Consider the following 14,361-nt stretch of genomic DNA (forward strand, 5'->3'; position numbering starts at 1 on the left):
TGTGAATCACAGCCCGCATCACCCCCAGCTGACCGGTGAGATTCCAAGGTCATGACCAGGAAGACCGGGGCATGGATTGATCACCTGGATTTTCCATTTGCAAGCCAATATGATCCAAAAATTTCCATCCTCTCCTTGCTCGTAATCATCAATCCGGTAAAGGATAATCAACTATCGGGGAGGTCTGGACCCATACCGCACATGTGGAAACGGAGTCTTCGTGTGAGAGTATGCAGTGGGACCTCCGAAATATTGGGCTAAACCTTTGTGCCTAAATTATACTAGTTATATACCGCCTGCCAACCACTGTAAGAAGTGTCGGTCACGTAGTCTTCTTAATGGCCTTCTTAGGTAGTCTTCTCCGATAGTCTTTTCATATGTCTTTTCAGTGGTCTTCTAAAGTGGTCTTTCTCGCAGTCTCTTTACGTATATACCTTTGACTACGGATCTCTCCATACTAGATCACGTAGATACGCGCTAACTATATTAAGAATCCTAGACTGGCAGAACCTGTAGAATTTGGAGGTATATCTTGTTTAGCCCAGTATTTCGGAGGTTCCCACTGTACAAGTTGCTCATCAATCATGAGACGTGAGACAAAAGAAAAAACGAAAAGAACGCATGAAAGATAACAATGGCGTCTGTAAATCAATATAAAGTCTCAAGTAAAAGCACATACCCGGTATTCCATGCTAGAACTGCAGCACGATAAAAGAAAGAAAGAGGGGGACAAAAGGAACCCTAGGCAAAGGAACACTGTTCGAAGTCGAGATTCACTCAGTATTCATCTTCATCGCGGTGCCTCGAATGGCTGGCATGACGAGAACTATGAGAGTGCCCGCTATGACCGCTGTGACCGCTGTGCCTCGAATGGCTCCGATGGCCATGATGATGGTGGTGATGGTGACGGTGACGGTGACGGTGACGGCGATGATGATCATGTTCACTATCATCGTCCTGCCCCTTGTGATCCTTCACTTTGTCCTCCAGGAAGTTTCCAAGTAGAGCACCGCCAATCGCACCCAGCAAGCCATGTTCTTTCTTATGACCAAGGTAATAGCCCGCCATGCCGCCAGCGAGCGAACCACCGAGCCCACGGTCCATACCCCGGTCAGTGTCAGTGTCTGTATCGGAGCGCTGTTCGCGAGTGTGCTGCGAATCTTCTGGTTCGGACACATAGACAGCGGGAGGGTGGGGACTTGCGGAGGGTGTGTACCGTGGTTGGTCGGCTGGATGGTCATTGCTAGGGCTCAGCATTAGTGTTGGTCCTCACAGTTGAGAATGTGTCGCCCAACTCACTAGTATCCTGCGTTCTCGGGGATTCTGTCTTGCACATGTTGGTATTCTGTTGGAGTCACTGGCCCAAGGTAGTCTGGCTGCCCTGTCGGCGTATGGCTTCTCTCCATGGAGGATCCATATGGCTCGGGGGCAAGGTAGTATGAGCTCTGCTGTGGAGCATAGGCCTGGTTTGGGTTCGGACTAGGCTGATAAGGCTCTGGTCCGGGGTTGTATTGCTCTGATTCAGGGTAATGGTATGGCTCTTGGTTTCCGTATGGCTGGCCATATGCCGGGTACTGAGGCTGATCCTCTGGGGGATAGTAGCCAACCCCGCTCGGCGTAGGCGTTGAGTGTGAGTTGTAAGCGTTGTATGGATCCGCCATGATGATGAGATACGTCAAGGAAATCCTGTCGCATTAAGGACAGAAACACGCAAAAGGGTTTTATGTAGGCATGTCAGACAGATGACCAGTGGGGTTATACATCATGGTGCGGCTGACCTGCCCGCACGACCCTCGATCTTCCACAGGGACTTTGGAATGCACCTACTCTCCAATCAAGTACTGTCACTTGCTTCTCTGCATACGTACGGCCGAGGGATGTGCCCTGTAGTATTTATTGGTTTTTCTAGGAAGATATGTTTGGCAACTGATATTGCATTGATATACGCCAGTCCATTAACCTCAAGATGTGAAAGAAACAAAACTGAACACGGATGAGTCGGGGTATTCCGGTGAAAATCGAAAAAAAAGAAGCATGGTGTAAATAGAGCTGGCCGTTAGACGTTCAGGGTCACATCGCTCCCTAGGGCGATGGGAAAAATGCAGAACAAGGATTTGCGCCAAGCAGTGGCATCAAGATACAAACGAGAAGGGAAAAAAAAGTGAAGGAAAGAATGAGGGCCGGCCAAAAGTGATGCGCCCAGCACATTCAAAGACACCCTGGCCTTCATCGCCATGCAAGGCAGACCGCCTGGCAACACATGGGTTTCCAAAAGATTGATGCACATTTTGGTCACACTGGTGGACTCTGAATGCCACGAGTCGAGCTCGAGCTCTTAGTCCGCTGTGACATCCAGTTCACAAGCATTTCGTCAAGCTGATTATTCATCTCCTTGAGTCTCTTGCTTTCCTCCTTGAATAGACGTCCGGTGATTGGGTGGTCAGGGCCAGCAGGAGGTACATTTGATTTGTCGTGGACAATAATAAATAAATCGCGAATGTCGTTTTCTTCGTCCATGTATGATCGTAGACTGGAGTCGCTCCACGTCGGGGTGTCCACAGAAAGCGTATCGACTGAGGCCGGAGCAGCCGTGCTACCCTTGAGGTAGTTAACGTCCTGTCCGGGTGATGATGGTGGAGACGGTGGCGAGAAAGAGCGCACCTCTCGAGAAGACACATTATTTGTTGCGCCGTGCGCGCTCATGGGGGAATAAGCCTCCACGGGAGAGATATTGACAGGGGACTCCGACTCATCTCCAGCCGCCAGCGTAGGCACGAACTTCTGGGGTGGAGACGTAACAGACGCTGGCCCAGCCGTTGTACGGTCTGGATCATTTGGTTCTCTCCATTGGGCTTCACTGGATGGTCGGTCAACAGGCGACTCCAGGGGGTCCATGGATTCGAGCGGAGTAGCAAAGGGGTCCTTGGAAGGACTCGATTGGCTAATAGGTGATTGTAACACAATTCCACAGTCTTCATAGCTGCTTTCTCTTTCTTCTTGCAGTGGCACCTGTCGGATGCCCTTGTTGCCCTGATCCTGGTGAATGGGCTCGTTGCCCCTGGCGAACTCGGCCATTGTAGGGTCAAGGACTGGATCAACCTTCATGATTCCTGGAGGCTGCTTGTGTAGCTTGTTGTTCGAGATTTTCTGGGGTTTAGAGGGTCGTTGTTGCTCGGGGGACACAGACTTCGATGAGACAGATTCCAACGAGGTCTTGGGTTGGGGTGATGTGCGGAATGCCGACTCTGCAGGAGACCTCTCTGGATCGTCAATGTCATCTTTGCTCTTCTTGCGCTTGAATAACCCGCTGAGCATTCCAGGTTTTTTGTCTTTTCGCTTCTTCTCCTCTCTCTCTTTGATTTTGTCCTGTGAGTTAGAACCCTTCTCAAGGGATTCCAAGCTTCCACGAGGCTTCACCAAAACGTCAGCCAACTGATCTGTTGGATAAACCCACGATGGGGAACATACCTCTTTCCACTCAGCCAACGTGTTTGCGCCATTTTCATCGCGAATATCGCGCAGAAGATTTGGTGTGAGAGAAATTTTCTTGGGCTCGGCCGTGTCATCTTTGAAGAAGGAATCGGTGTTCCGTACAGTGCCATTTCTGGATCTACTGACGGTGGGTTCTGTTTTGTAAAAGTGAGTTTCAAATAAGGTCCAAGAGCAGTTGAGTTGAGTGTGCTTACCTTCGGCCTCAAAGAATTCTTCACTAGACGGGCGTCGATCAGAGCTTGAGCGCTGCGAATCGGGTTTCTCCGCACCGTTGGCATCGGCATGCTCTGTAGGGTTTTCTTTCTGGGCTTTGGGCCTAAGAGGCTCCACGACAATATTTTCAGCTTGCTCTTGCACGTCTTCCTCTTCGCCATCCAGAGTCTCGTCATCATTGAAAAAGTCGCCGTGTTCGGAATCTTCGTCCGTTGAGTAGTCGACATCGGAGGCGTCGATGTACGTCGGGGCACCGAAGTTGACAGTCTTCGCATTCCGACGGCGCATGGCCTTTTTCAAAGGGTTCTTCGACTTTTCGTTATTGTCACCCAACATGGTCGCTGACAGATCCACGTTTCGGTGTTTATTCAATCTAGCAAGCCTTTCGGTTGGCGTTTCGATGTGTTCCGCAGGGAGGTAGCCGATGCTGCCATCCTTCACCACGCGCACAAGCCACCAGTAGCTGTTGCTGTCATCGAGAAGGACCATTGTATCACCCTTTGCGGCATTTGCTTGCCCATCGACCGTTGCGACGAAGTTATGAAGCGCATATACAAACTCAAAATCGATGTCCTCTGTATAACATCAGTTAACGCCCGATTCATGCCTATAATTCCCAAGGGTCTATACCATCATCGATAGAGGGTGAGCTGGATATTTTGTCCATCATATCATCGTCCATCATGTCATCGCTTTCGCCGTCTGCCAGATCGCCATCTTCATGGTCGTAGTGATTTTCATCCTCATCGTCTTCCTCGTCATCCGGTTCTCGATACACATCCTTGTCACCGCGGTATTCGTGGTTTTTGTCCGGTCCGCCATTGATCTCTGTTTGTGAATCTTGTTCGGCGTGACGAATGGAAAGTTCTTGATGGGGAGCAGGCCGGCCGCTCCCAAGAGGATCTGGATGTTCGGGTTGTCTGGTGTGATCTTTGGCGGAAGGGGTATCGTGATCTTGAAGGTCCAAGGTATCTAGAGATAGCGGTCAACACCTTCAACTTCGAACCAATTGGCCTCGCGCCCAAGAAGAATTTGACCTACCAGCTCGGATCATCTGAGGTCTAGTCATGTTGCAGTGTAAATGAGTGTGGTATCAAGAGCAATGGTGTGGGAACAAGTCGTGAGCGCAAGGAGTGACTAGCGATCCAGGAACATGGAAGCTAGAAGACAAGCGCGGGACGAAATGCAATGCGCGTGCCTCCAGATTTCCTGTATCCAAGTAATACACGAATACTACACAGTTAAAAAAAAAAAAAAGGCCGACCGGGGTTCGCGAGCACTGCGTGAATTGGTCTGAATGAGACAGTGCCTTGACAGAGAATAGTGGGGGGCTGGCCTGCACTTCGGTCCAGCACGGAGGTCGACACAACGAGAAAGTAATTACTGCCAGAGCGACAAGGAGGGAAAGAGAAGGTGACAAGAAAAAGCAGAACAAAGAGTTGTCTGCCAAGGCGACGTTGAGTCTGAATAGTAAGTAACTCCTTTCACATCTCCAAAAGGCAAAAGGAGGTATTCCCAAACAAGCGCCCCTTGCGCGCGGTTAAAAACCATTGACCCCTGAACACATATGCGGACACGCAGAAATGGCCGACTGGCCAGAGCTTCTTATGGTTATATTGGCCTTGGTATGTCTACTATGCTATTATAAATATACGGGCTTTTTCTAGGCAGTTTAAGTATAGATAATATCTCGGCACCTTTATCCAGACTACATGACACTGTGGAGAAACAATCAAAAAGTAAAACAATATGTCCACGGGGTATATGGATTATATAATACTTACCGGACATGCCGCTAATCGGCGTTGTAACCAGCACCTCTGAAAATTAGGGCCAGGGTTGCCTTTTAGTCAGGTGACTTGGGATTCTCGAGGTCTTCCGGTTTTCCCCGATTTGCCTTCCCCTCTCAGTGACCGAACTACTTGACGAATACCTCACTTTCAGTTCTCTCTTACTACCTTTGTTTGTACCCACCCTGTTTCATCTCGACTTTTTATTATCTGCATATTCAAGTACAAAACCTCTTCAGAACCCTTCTCAATCACAGCTTCCTTTACATCACCACTATCTTAAACGTTCTGTCCCCACTTTTGCCGCTATCACCCCACAATTACAATCATCTTCAACGCCATCACGAAGCATACCGTCAAAAAAAAGGTCAAGCAGAGGGTTACATAACCCTACTGCAAGCCTAATCACGGCTGACAATACGACAATTTCCGTCTCCTGCTCCTTGTCAGGGGGGCATGGCGCATAACGAGAGGGCCGGATTGGCAAGTGGACTGGCAGGTTTAAGGATTGAAACGAAGTTTCCTGAGCGGAGCAAACCCAGATGGGCAAATGAAAATGTTGAGAGGGAAGCGACAACAGTGGGCGATGGTATCGAGAGCGATCACACCAATCAATGTCACGATTATGCGCGTCGCCACGATACTGATGAAGACCGCAGTTTGTTAAATGATCTACACTCAGTGACCCCTCCCATATCCGTCCCTCGCCACGATGAGCATCGTCACTTAGATGATGCCGACAACTTCCCGCACAAGCCTGACGACGTACAGGGTTCCCCTCTTGACAGCTATCTGCACACTCGTCGACCCTCCATCTCTTTCAATCCGAAGGTCTCCGTGGAGTCCGGTAACCAAATCCCACTGGAAGAGCCACTGTCAATGGGAGATGTGAAGAGCCGACCACCACAAAGATTTGAGTCTCGTAGCTCTGGGCTTCGGAATGCGCTTTCACAGGATGATGATCATGTCGAACCGAACCATCAGTCCCCGACCTGGAGTCCTAAGCGATCTCTTAATCGGGGTTTCCCGACCGGGCAATCCCGAGCCCAGCCCTTTGCGAGATCTGAGAATGGCTCAGAGCTTGATCGTCCGACGTCCCTGACATCGCAGTCGACGGTATCTCCGGTCACGGACGAGGTTCGAACCCCTCCCGATTACTCCAGCCACACGTTGATGTCGCCATTTTGCGCGCCGTCGCCAACTCAATCCTTTGCATCGCCAGAAGACCGCAGCAGCTCTTGGTCAGGAGGGATCACAACACCCTTCGGGAGCAAGCGCAGCTCTGCTCTCGATCGCAGCAGCAGTCTTCGGAACTCCACGCGGCACAGTTCTCGACGGTCGACTAACTCGAGTGGCAAGTCGCCGGCCAGTATGTTTCTTTCCATGTGGAACAACGTCGAAGAGCCTGCTCCCCAACCTGATGACGAAGGTCAGATGGTGGGAGACGACTATGTTCTGGGGAAGCAAATCGGGTTTGGGGGGTTCAGTGCGGTGAAAGAGGCCTATAAGGCCGAAAAGCATGGTGAAACCAAAAGACTTGCCGTGAAGATCGTCAAAAAGCAGGTTACGGGGCGAAGCGAGCATGAAAACGACCAGGTGCAAGCCGAGTTCGACCACGAAGTACGAGTATGGAGGTACCTCAGCCACCCGCATGTATTGACGCTCGATGCCGTGTACGAAACAGATTACGCCACGTTCTGCTTCACCAAACTTGCTATTGGCGGTACTCTCTTTGACCTCGTCCGCCAAAATCGATCTGGTCTCGATACGCAATTAGCAAAGAAATATGCATACCAACTAGCATGCGCAATCCGCTACTTGCACGAAGACGCTCGCGTGGTTCACCGAGATATCAAGCTAGAGAACTGCTTGCTCGATCCTATCAAGTCTGCTGATGGTACGACATCTTCGACCTTGGTACTGTGTGATTTCGGAATGGCGGAATGGATGTCCATCGACAACGGTGGCGACTCTCCCGACCCATACGAGGATGCCGCTGATCGCCCGCCGCCTCAACAAATCGGCCCTGCCGGATCTAGTACCAGCGTGGCGGGTAGTCTGGAATACGCATCGCCGGAACTGCTACAATCAGTAGACGGTGTCATCCATCCTTCAGTCGACGTCTGGGCCTTTGGCGTCATCGTGTATAGCGTGATCGTCGGCTCACGGCCTTTCCAAGACGCTTTCGCTCCTCGCATCCAAGCAAATATTCTCAGCGGCACCTGGGATCGTAATGCAGTATTGGGCGACAATATGGACGGCCACCTTCGCCAAGATCGCCAGTATGCGCTCGACCTGATCCGCGGCTGTCTCGAAATGAACCCCGACAAGCGTTGGACTATCCGCGATGTTCTGGCTTCGCCTTGGCTACGAGACGTTCATGAGACAGCCGAACCCTCACCCGATACTGTATGGAGACTGTGAACTTTGCTCGTCCTTTCTTCACTAGGGTGATTAGCAATCCCATAACCTGCTCTTATACTCGCACCTCAAGGCAGATGAGATTCTTTCAACTTTTTAGCGTCAATTTCCTATGATGTGATGGCTCTTTTTTTCCGGCGGAAGATTCAACAAGCGCCGATGCTCTCGGGGCCCTTTGAATCACTATGATACCCCTCCGTTTTGTTTTGTTTTTGTTTTTGTTTTTTGCTTCTTTTACTTTGCGTCGGCTTAAGACTGTCATCATGTGCACTGTCCTCATGTGCACCTCTTTCCGTTTGTCGTTTTTCCACGATCTATTCTCAATCTCCCCCTTCGAAGCGCATTGTTGAATCTTGATTCTTGCTTTTTGGTTTTGGCTTTGGGTTGGTTCTGGCTTAGGTTTTGGTATCACGGGACGATTATGATTTACTTATATAGCAGGCGCAGCGTTGCATCTTATTATTGCCATTTGGTCGGGCATTGCATGAGCATTCATCACGTCAGTTTTGTTTTGTGTGGTCAACTTAGCTTGGTCATTTGCTTCTACTGCTGTACTTTTATGTTTGCGGATCTTTGATTCCTTTTTACTGATCTGATCTTTGTCTTCTTTGCTCAATTTGATGACATATCTTCCGGGTGGCTGGTCTATCCTGACGGCACAAGACACAAATACTAAGCTACATAATGCTATACTTCATTCTGCAATTTACGAAAGTAGTCGGCTTCTCATGCGGCCTTGGCCCTGGCAGTGTAGGACTAATAAACTGACCTATCTAGGTCAAAATAATAGTATGGACGTTTCATCTAAGGAAACGTTACCCAAGGATGTGTTCAATTCATAAACCTCGAGACGCTTATAAGTTAATCCGCATAATGAAAAATATCTTAGGACGGCAGAAAAGAGCAAAGAAAAAGGCCAAGAAGCATCTAATTGCAAAGCCTAACATATCCAACAGAACATATTTATACATATACAGCAGACCAGTTTGAACCAGCCTATGAAAAACAATGCCGAACAAAACCAACCAACAAATGGAGATCAAGTAAGAGATTCTCCCAAACCCTCTCAAACCTACCAAAGCCTATTCTCAGGCAGAACCTTCTCCTTCTTAACACCAGCAGCAGACTTCCTCTCCTCGGAAGAGCGGAAGAACAAACTAGGTCCCTCAAGCGGCTTAAGCAGATGCGAAAGATATCCCCGATGCGCAGGATCACGGTAATACTCAATATCTTTACGCTTCGTGGGATCCGGCAACCGGTACTTCAATTGCTGGTTGTTGACCACAGTACTCCACTTCATCCAGGCCGCGGTAGGCCGAATCTTGGCGAGTTTGTAGAGTTGCTCAGAGCCACTCTCGCGCGCCCACGCAGAAGACAGGAAGCTGTGCGTCTCACCATCCAGAATACGGCGGATAGAAGGCCGTGTGTAGTAGCGGGTAGTCACTGAGCCGCCTGCGCCCTCGATGGCGGCGATGGCGGAGGCGGAGACGCGCGAGGCAACGACGTGGATTGGTTGTTTCAGGGTCTCGGCGCCGTCGCCGAGGATCTTGACGCCGTCGATGGGTCGGCCGATGCACCCGCTCTTGTAGAGCTCTTTCATTGTGATCGGTTGTTTGGGGTTAATGCGGCCTTGGTCGATCCAGTATTGGAGACGGTCGAGGTTGACGGTTGCCATGTCGACGGAGAAGCTGGATTCAGGGAGGGTTTGATTAGAGATGTGATTTTGGGGGGAGGTTGTTGTGTTTGATAATGGAGGACGACTTACATGTTCACGCCGCCGCGCTCGCCGTGCACGATGATGTCCTTTGTCTGGCCACCATTGAAGCCCGCTGGGACTTTGCCGTGCTGGCCTTGACCCTTGTGACCGCGACCGGAGGTCTTACCCTTGCCTGAAGCGGGACCACGGCCTCGACGGATGCGCTTGTTGTAGGCTGTAGGATTGTCGGAGAGGGAGGCTAGGATGGAAGTGTTGCGAGTCTGCTGGGATTGAGGGAGGAGGAAGGCAAGTGGGGAGGCATGTTGGAAGGGCCGGGCGGAAAATTGTGCCAGCTGCGTTGGCAGCCCCATCAGCCGGGGAGACATGGTGTGTGTTTGTGGTTATCGGGGCTGGCTGGTGCTAGATTCGCGGGTTTGGTGATGAGTTTCGAGATCTCTGTCGGGACGGGTTATGTTTGATCCGTCTCCGGGATGGCCCTAACTACAGTACGGAGGTAGACCTGGCCAACAAGGGCTGTGTTCCTTATGCGGATTGCCTTTGAAGGAAATAAGAGATTTAAAGACATGTTTGTGGGGTTCCATGCTTTGATATACATATTTGTCAGTGTGGATTTAGACAGTCGCGTAACTGGGTCACCTAGGTCACTGTGCATCTTCAACTCAAACCTTGGATACATGTACATATGGACGAAGCTACCTCATTGGGACACTAGGAATGCATTGAAAACATAAACATTAGATGTCTAAAGGGAGAAATTACCAGTTGGTAGTTCTAGATTCATATGCTGCAGAGCTAAAGCTAATCTGCGGAAGTCAAAACGCCGTGTGTATGCAAAATGCGACAGGAGTACACTGCCGATGTGCTTCAAAAGGCACATTCGACGGACAACGGCGAAATTTAAGTGAATAAACAACGCCGCAGATGCCATCCCCGAGGATAATCTCGTCTGCAGGGAGGCGAAAACCGATTCCCTTCTAAAATGGAGCGCCGAAAATATGCCAGATACAATCGTGAGAATGAAAATGAGGAAGTCTGTGCAATCGGATAAGAAAGACAAGCAAGAGAAAGAAATAGGAAGGTGTACAGCGAATGAGACAATTCTTTTCTCGTGTGACGGGTCGTGACGCGGTGAAGTCATAAACTTAGGAGAAGATGAGGGGTAGAAACCGGGGCACAGAATGCTTCAACCAGAGTAACCGGTGGGTGGGTAGACAGGGTGCAGGTAAGGCGCTTGGTTCCACGCGTCAGGCTGAATGTAGGGCAGCAGGCCGGTCTTGCGAGAAGTGTTGCCCTTTCCAAGCGGCTGGTAGTGCATGTGGTCAAACGGAACATTGCGCTGCTGCTGTAGGGAGCTCGACGGGGGTGGAATCAGCAAGGTGTTGACAGAACGCACTGGCCGGTAAGGCGAGTTGCGGTTTGCGAGGAAGAAGGAAGGAGACAGGTGCGTCTGCGGAGTAGGGACGGAATAGGCTGAGCCAGCTGGTGAGACGGTGGCAGAAGACACACCGAATGGGCTCTGGTGGTGCCGGCCAAGTTCTGGCAGTGACGGGGTGGTGTACATGCTAGACGGCATCGGGGGCACCGAGAGTGGAGGCATCTGCTGCCAATTCGCCGGCCGATTGTAGATAGGAGGCATGATAGCTGGAAGGTGGGAAGACGCCGCGGGAGGGAGCGTCTGAGGCGCGGGATAGGAAGTTGGAAGTGGGGGCGGGTGGTGAGGGGGCGGAAGACGAGAAACGTTCATCGGTGCTACCGGGGCAGAAGTGGGAGTCAAGACAGGTGGCAGAGTGGGCATCGCATTCATTGCAGTCACCGGGACCGTCATGGAAGGAGCTGACGTGGCGGAAGACAGCGCAATCCGCTTAGTCGGGTGAAGTTCATCAGTTTCATCGCGACTTCGTTTCCGAGAGCCTCCCATCGCAACTTCGCCGCCCATGTGTTGTGGCGGCAGCGAGTATGGCAATCCGTTGGGTGGCATATACCAGTTGGGCGGTGGCTGGGATCGGAAGGCATCGGTGCCAGGCGACGGCAACTTGGACGATGGCGACTGCGATTGGACGCGCGGAGGCGAAACACGGAGCATGGGGGCTGACTCGACGGGTAGCATCGAAGCCTGGTTGAAGTAGTCCCCGAAGAGTCCCAGCTTGGTGTGCCAACGGGCCCATTCGGCCTCAGAGGAGAACAGATCATATCGAATGTTACTCAAAAACTCGACCTCCATAATATGAATCTCATGCACTGCAATACCCGATACCTCAGCCCACGTCTTATTGGTGTAAGTGTTATCGTCGAGGTCTGTGGATGAGTCAGCAACTGTGTCCAATCACATCAAGGGCGGTGAATCTGATAAGAACACTCACATTTATTGCCGAGCATCAACGCAACCGTCATCAACCGGAACTCGCTGCCTTTTTTGCCCTTGACCCCCGAGTTGAACTTCTTCAAGCGGTAGATAAACAGAAGGGCTAGTAGAATGACGTTCTGGCTGACTTGCGTAGTGGAAAGAATCGTGGCAACCCATTTCTGAAATCCGACGGTGGGTACAGCCTCGGCGACCAGGGAAGGAACGGGATGTTGGCGGTCTTCGATGGCTTGCAGTTTCGAGGTCTTTTCGAACCAGAATAGACAGGTCATCTACAAATGGAGTAAAGACGTTAGCTTATGCCATGACATCACTTCTGTAGACCCGGGAATTCTTACCTGAGCTGCAAACTCGGCCAGACTGCCCTTGCTGTTGTTGATGGATGAAGGAATGCGGAGTTGCGATCCAGTGGCAGTTGACTTCTTCTGAGCAGTTGGTTCCGTTGCGGAGGCTTCTTTGGTGTAGGTTTGCGGTTTCATGGCCATCATTGAGGAAATTGAATCGAACTGGGGGCGAGAATGGCCGTAAATGTGAGAGGGCACACCGTTCGGTTTCCCCCGTATGCGATAGGTGGCATAGCATTGTAGGTAACGCCGGTCATATCGTGGGGAGGGGTTGGTAGACCGTTCCGAATAGGAACAGTCCGAGAGGATCCCGAGGTTTGGCTCTCAAGGGCCTTCAACGGGTGATCCTCAGTCAGGTTGATGGTTGGAGCTCCCAGTGTCGAAAAGGAGGAATGGAAGTCCACAGTGGAAGACATAGGGAAAGAGTGAGTGATGAATAGAGAGGTCGACACATGGAGTTTTATTTCTTTTTCGTTTTCCTTTTTTTTTTTCGGTCAAAGCAAATAAAGGCGTCGGCGGAGAGAACCGAGGAGTTTCAGTGACCCATGTTCTCTATTAAAAGATGAAGATAGAGCCAATCAATAGACAATAAGTAATTGCCCAATTGGAATGCAATCAAGGAGGAAAGGGCGAACAAGAGATGTTTTATTCAAAGTGAGGGAAAAGTGAATATAGGCCTTTCGCAGGGAGTTTGAATGATGTATATAGAGTAGCCACGATAGGCCCATATAAGGAAAGCAGTGATAAACCAGAGAGATCCGGCTACTCCACTCACAGATGAGGAAAGGGAAAAAAAAATAATATACAACATATGAGAAAATCCCAAAAAATAAAAATAAAAAACCTCAAATAAAATAATAAAATTGTAGTCAAGGCATCATCTCCATTAACCCAAGTCCACAGACCCCATCCGGAGAAAGCGATAGTGGCCATACACAGAGTTTGACCCGGACGCAGGTCCAGGTTGATCCTCCTTTCTGGGCTCGTTTGGGTTCCGAGTTTGGTCAATCTAGATTTGGAAAAAATAATCATAAATAATCCAATAATTCAATAAACCAATGAAAGTGACAAAGTAACAAGGTAACAAGGTAACAAAATAATCAAGTGGAAATACCGGTTGATGTCAGAGCCACAGACCAAGTGGATGCAACTAGAAAGGGTAGGTCACAGAATGTTGACCTGGTCATGGCCTCACATTTGCAGTAAAATGACAAAAAAAAAAGTTGACTAGGCATACTCCGTACTAGTGAAAGCGAAAATAGGAAGTAAAAAAAAAAAACGCTCAAAAAGGAAAGGTAAAACCCAAATCAAGTTGAAGTCAAGTTGAAATCAAAAGAGAGGTTCAATGAGACCCATATCAGATCCAATAATAAGTCGGGTTTAGCGTCAATAAATTACCAAACCGTGTTATGCGAGGTGAAGGGCTGCGCAAACATGTAGGTACGCCTCCTGTGAAAAGAAAGAGAAATGGCTAAGGGGGCCGGGAAGCGCGGGGCCTAGGGTTGAGCACGGTACTCCATAGTCGTACATAGATAGTGCTGGGAAAGGCAAAGGAATGAACCGAAAAAGAAAAAAAAAAAAGTGAAAGGAAAAAAAAAAAAAGAAAAAGGCGAAAGAAAGGAAGAAACCAATAAACCAATAATGAAGAGAATGGAAGATCAATTACTTGGTTGAGGAGAAAGTCCCAGAGACCAAAGAGAGGGAAGATCGGGAGTCTCGGTAAGAATGATGCATTCTCATGTAAGAAGGCAAAATTACTGGGAATCTAGCCAATCAGGGAAGCTATTACCATAGGATACAGGTATTTTCTGTCATTTGTAAAGTCTCGTAGGAATGGTCCACTAAAAAGTCTCAGGCCAAATTTCCTCTTTTTCCCTTTTTCCCTTTTTTTTCGTATTAATTTTATCCCGTGTACGACCGGTCCACGGTCCATGGCCTCTGCTTAGCTCTATCACACCTGTGCTCGCGTACCCCCCGACTTGTTAGCCGCTGCCAACCGGTCATTGGTTCATTTTATGGGCT

At 49.7% G+C, this 14,361-nt stretch overlaps 5 protein-coding genes across 5 annotated transcripts; 1 reads left to right on the forward strand and 4 right to left on the reverse strand.

The window, feature by feature from the left end:
* Positions 1-777: 777 nt before the first annotated feature.
* On the reverse strand, positions 778-1,661 carry N7525_001084 (uncharacterized protein; the record flags this gene model as incomplete). Its single annotated transcript, XM_002558288.2, has 2 exons — positions 778-1,243; positions 1,300-1,661. The coding sequence occupies 2 exons, from the start codon at positions 1,659-1,661 to the stop codon at positions 778-780; spliced, it is 828 nt and encodes a 275-aa protein (XP_002558334.2).
* Positions 1,662-2,292: 631 nt separating this feature from the next.
* N7525_001085 (SH3 domain-containing protein) lies at positions 2,293-4,774 on the reverse strand (the record flags this gene model as incomplete). Its single annotated transcript, XM_061211758.1, has 5 exons — positions 2,293-3,411; positions 3,469-3,626; positions 3,687-4,280; positions 4,336-4,677; positions 4,747-4,774. 5 exons carry the CDS (start codon positions 4,772-4,774, stop codon positions 2,293-2,295), a joined length of 2,241 nt encoding a protein of 746 aa, XP_061070984.1.
* A 1,177-nt stretch (positions 4,775-5,951) lies between these two features.
* N7525_001086 (serine/threonine-protein kinase) lies at positions 5,952-7,919 on the forward strand (the record flags this gene model as incomplete). The annotated part of the gene is made up of 1 exon (XM_061211759.1): positions 5,952-7,919. One exon carries the CDS (start codon positions 5,952-5,954, stop codon positions 7,917-7,919), a length of 1,968 nt encoding a protein of 655 aa, XP_061070985.1.
* A 1,069-nt stretch (positions 7,920-8,988) lies between these two features.
* Positions 8,989-9,998, reverse strand: N7525_001087 (mitochondrial 54S ribosomal protein uL15m; the record flags this gene model as incomplete). The annotated part of the gene is made up of 2 exons (XM_002558285.1): positions 8,989-9,604; positions 9,682-9,998. The coding sequence occupies 2 exons, from the start codon at positions 9,996-9,998 to the stop codon at positions 8,989-8,991; spliced, it is 933 nt and encodes a 310-aa protein (XP_002558331.1).
* An 818-nt stretch (positions 9,999-10,816) lies between these two features.
* On the reverse strand, positions 10,817-12,755 carry N7525_001088 (uncharacterized protein; the record flags this gene model as incomplete). Its single annotated transcript, XM_061211760.1, has 4 exons — positions 10,817-11,928; positions 11,994-12,267; positions 12,334-12,501; positions 12,540-12,755. 4 exons carry the CDS (start codon positions 12,753-12,755, stop codon positions 10,817-10,819), a joined length of 1,770 nt encoding a protein of 589 aa, XP_061070986.1.
* Positions 12,756-14,361: the final 1,606 nt, after the last annotated feature.

The sequence above is a fragment of the Penicillium rubens genome, assembly GCF_028828025.1.
Source record: "Penicillium rubens strain IBT 27055 chromosome Unknown utg000001l_segment0_segment0, whole genome shotgun sequence".
Classification (NCBI taxonomy): Eukaryota; Fungi; Ascomycota; class Eurotiomycetes; order Eurotiales; family Aspergillaceae; genus Penicillium; species Penicillium rubens.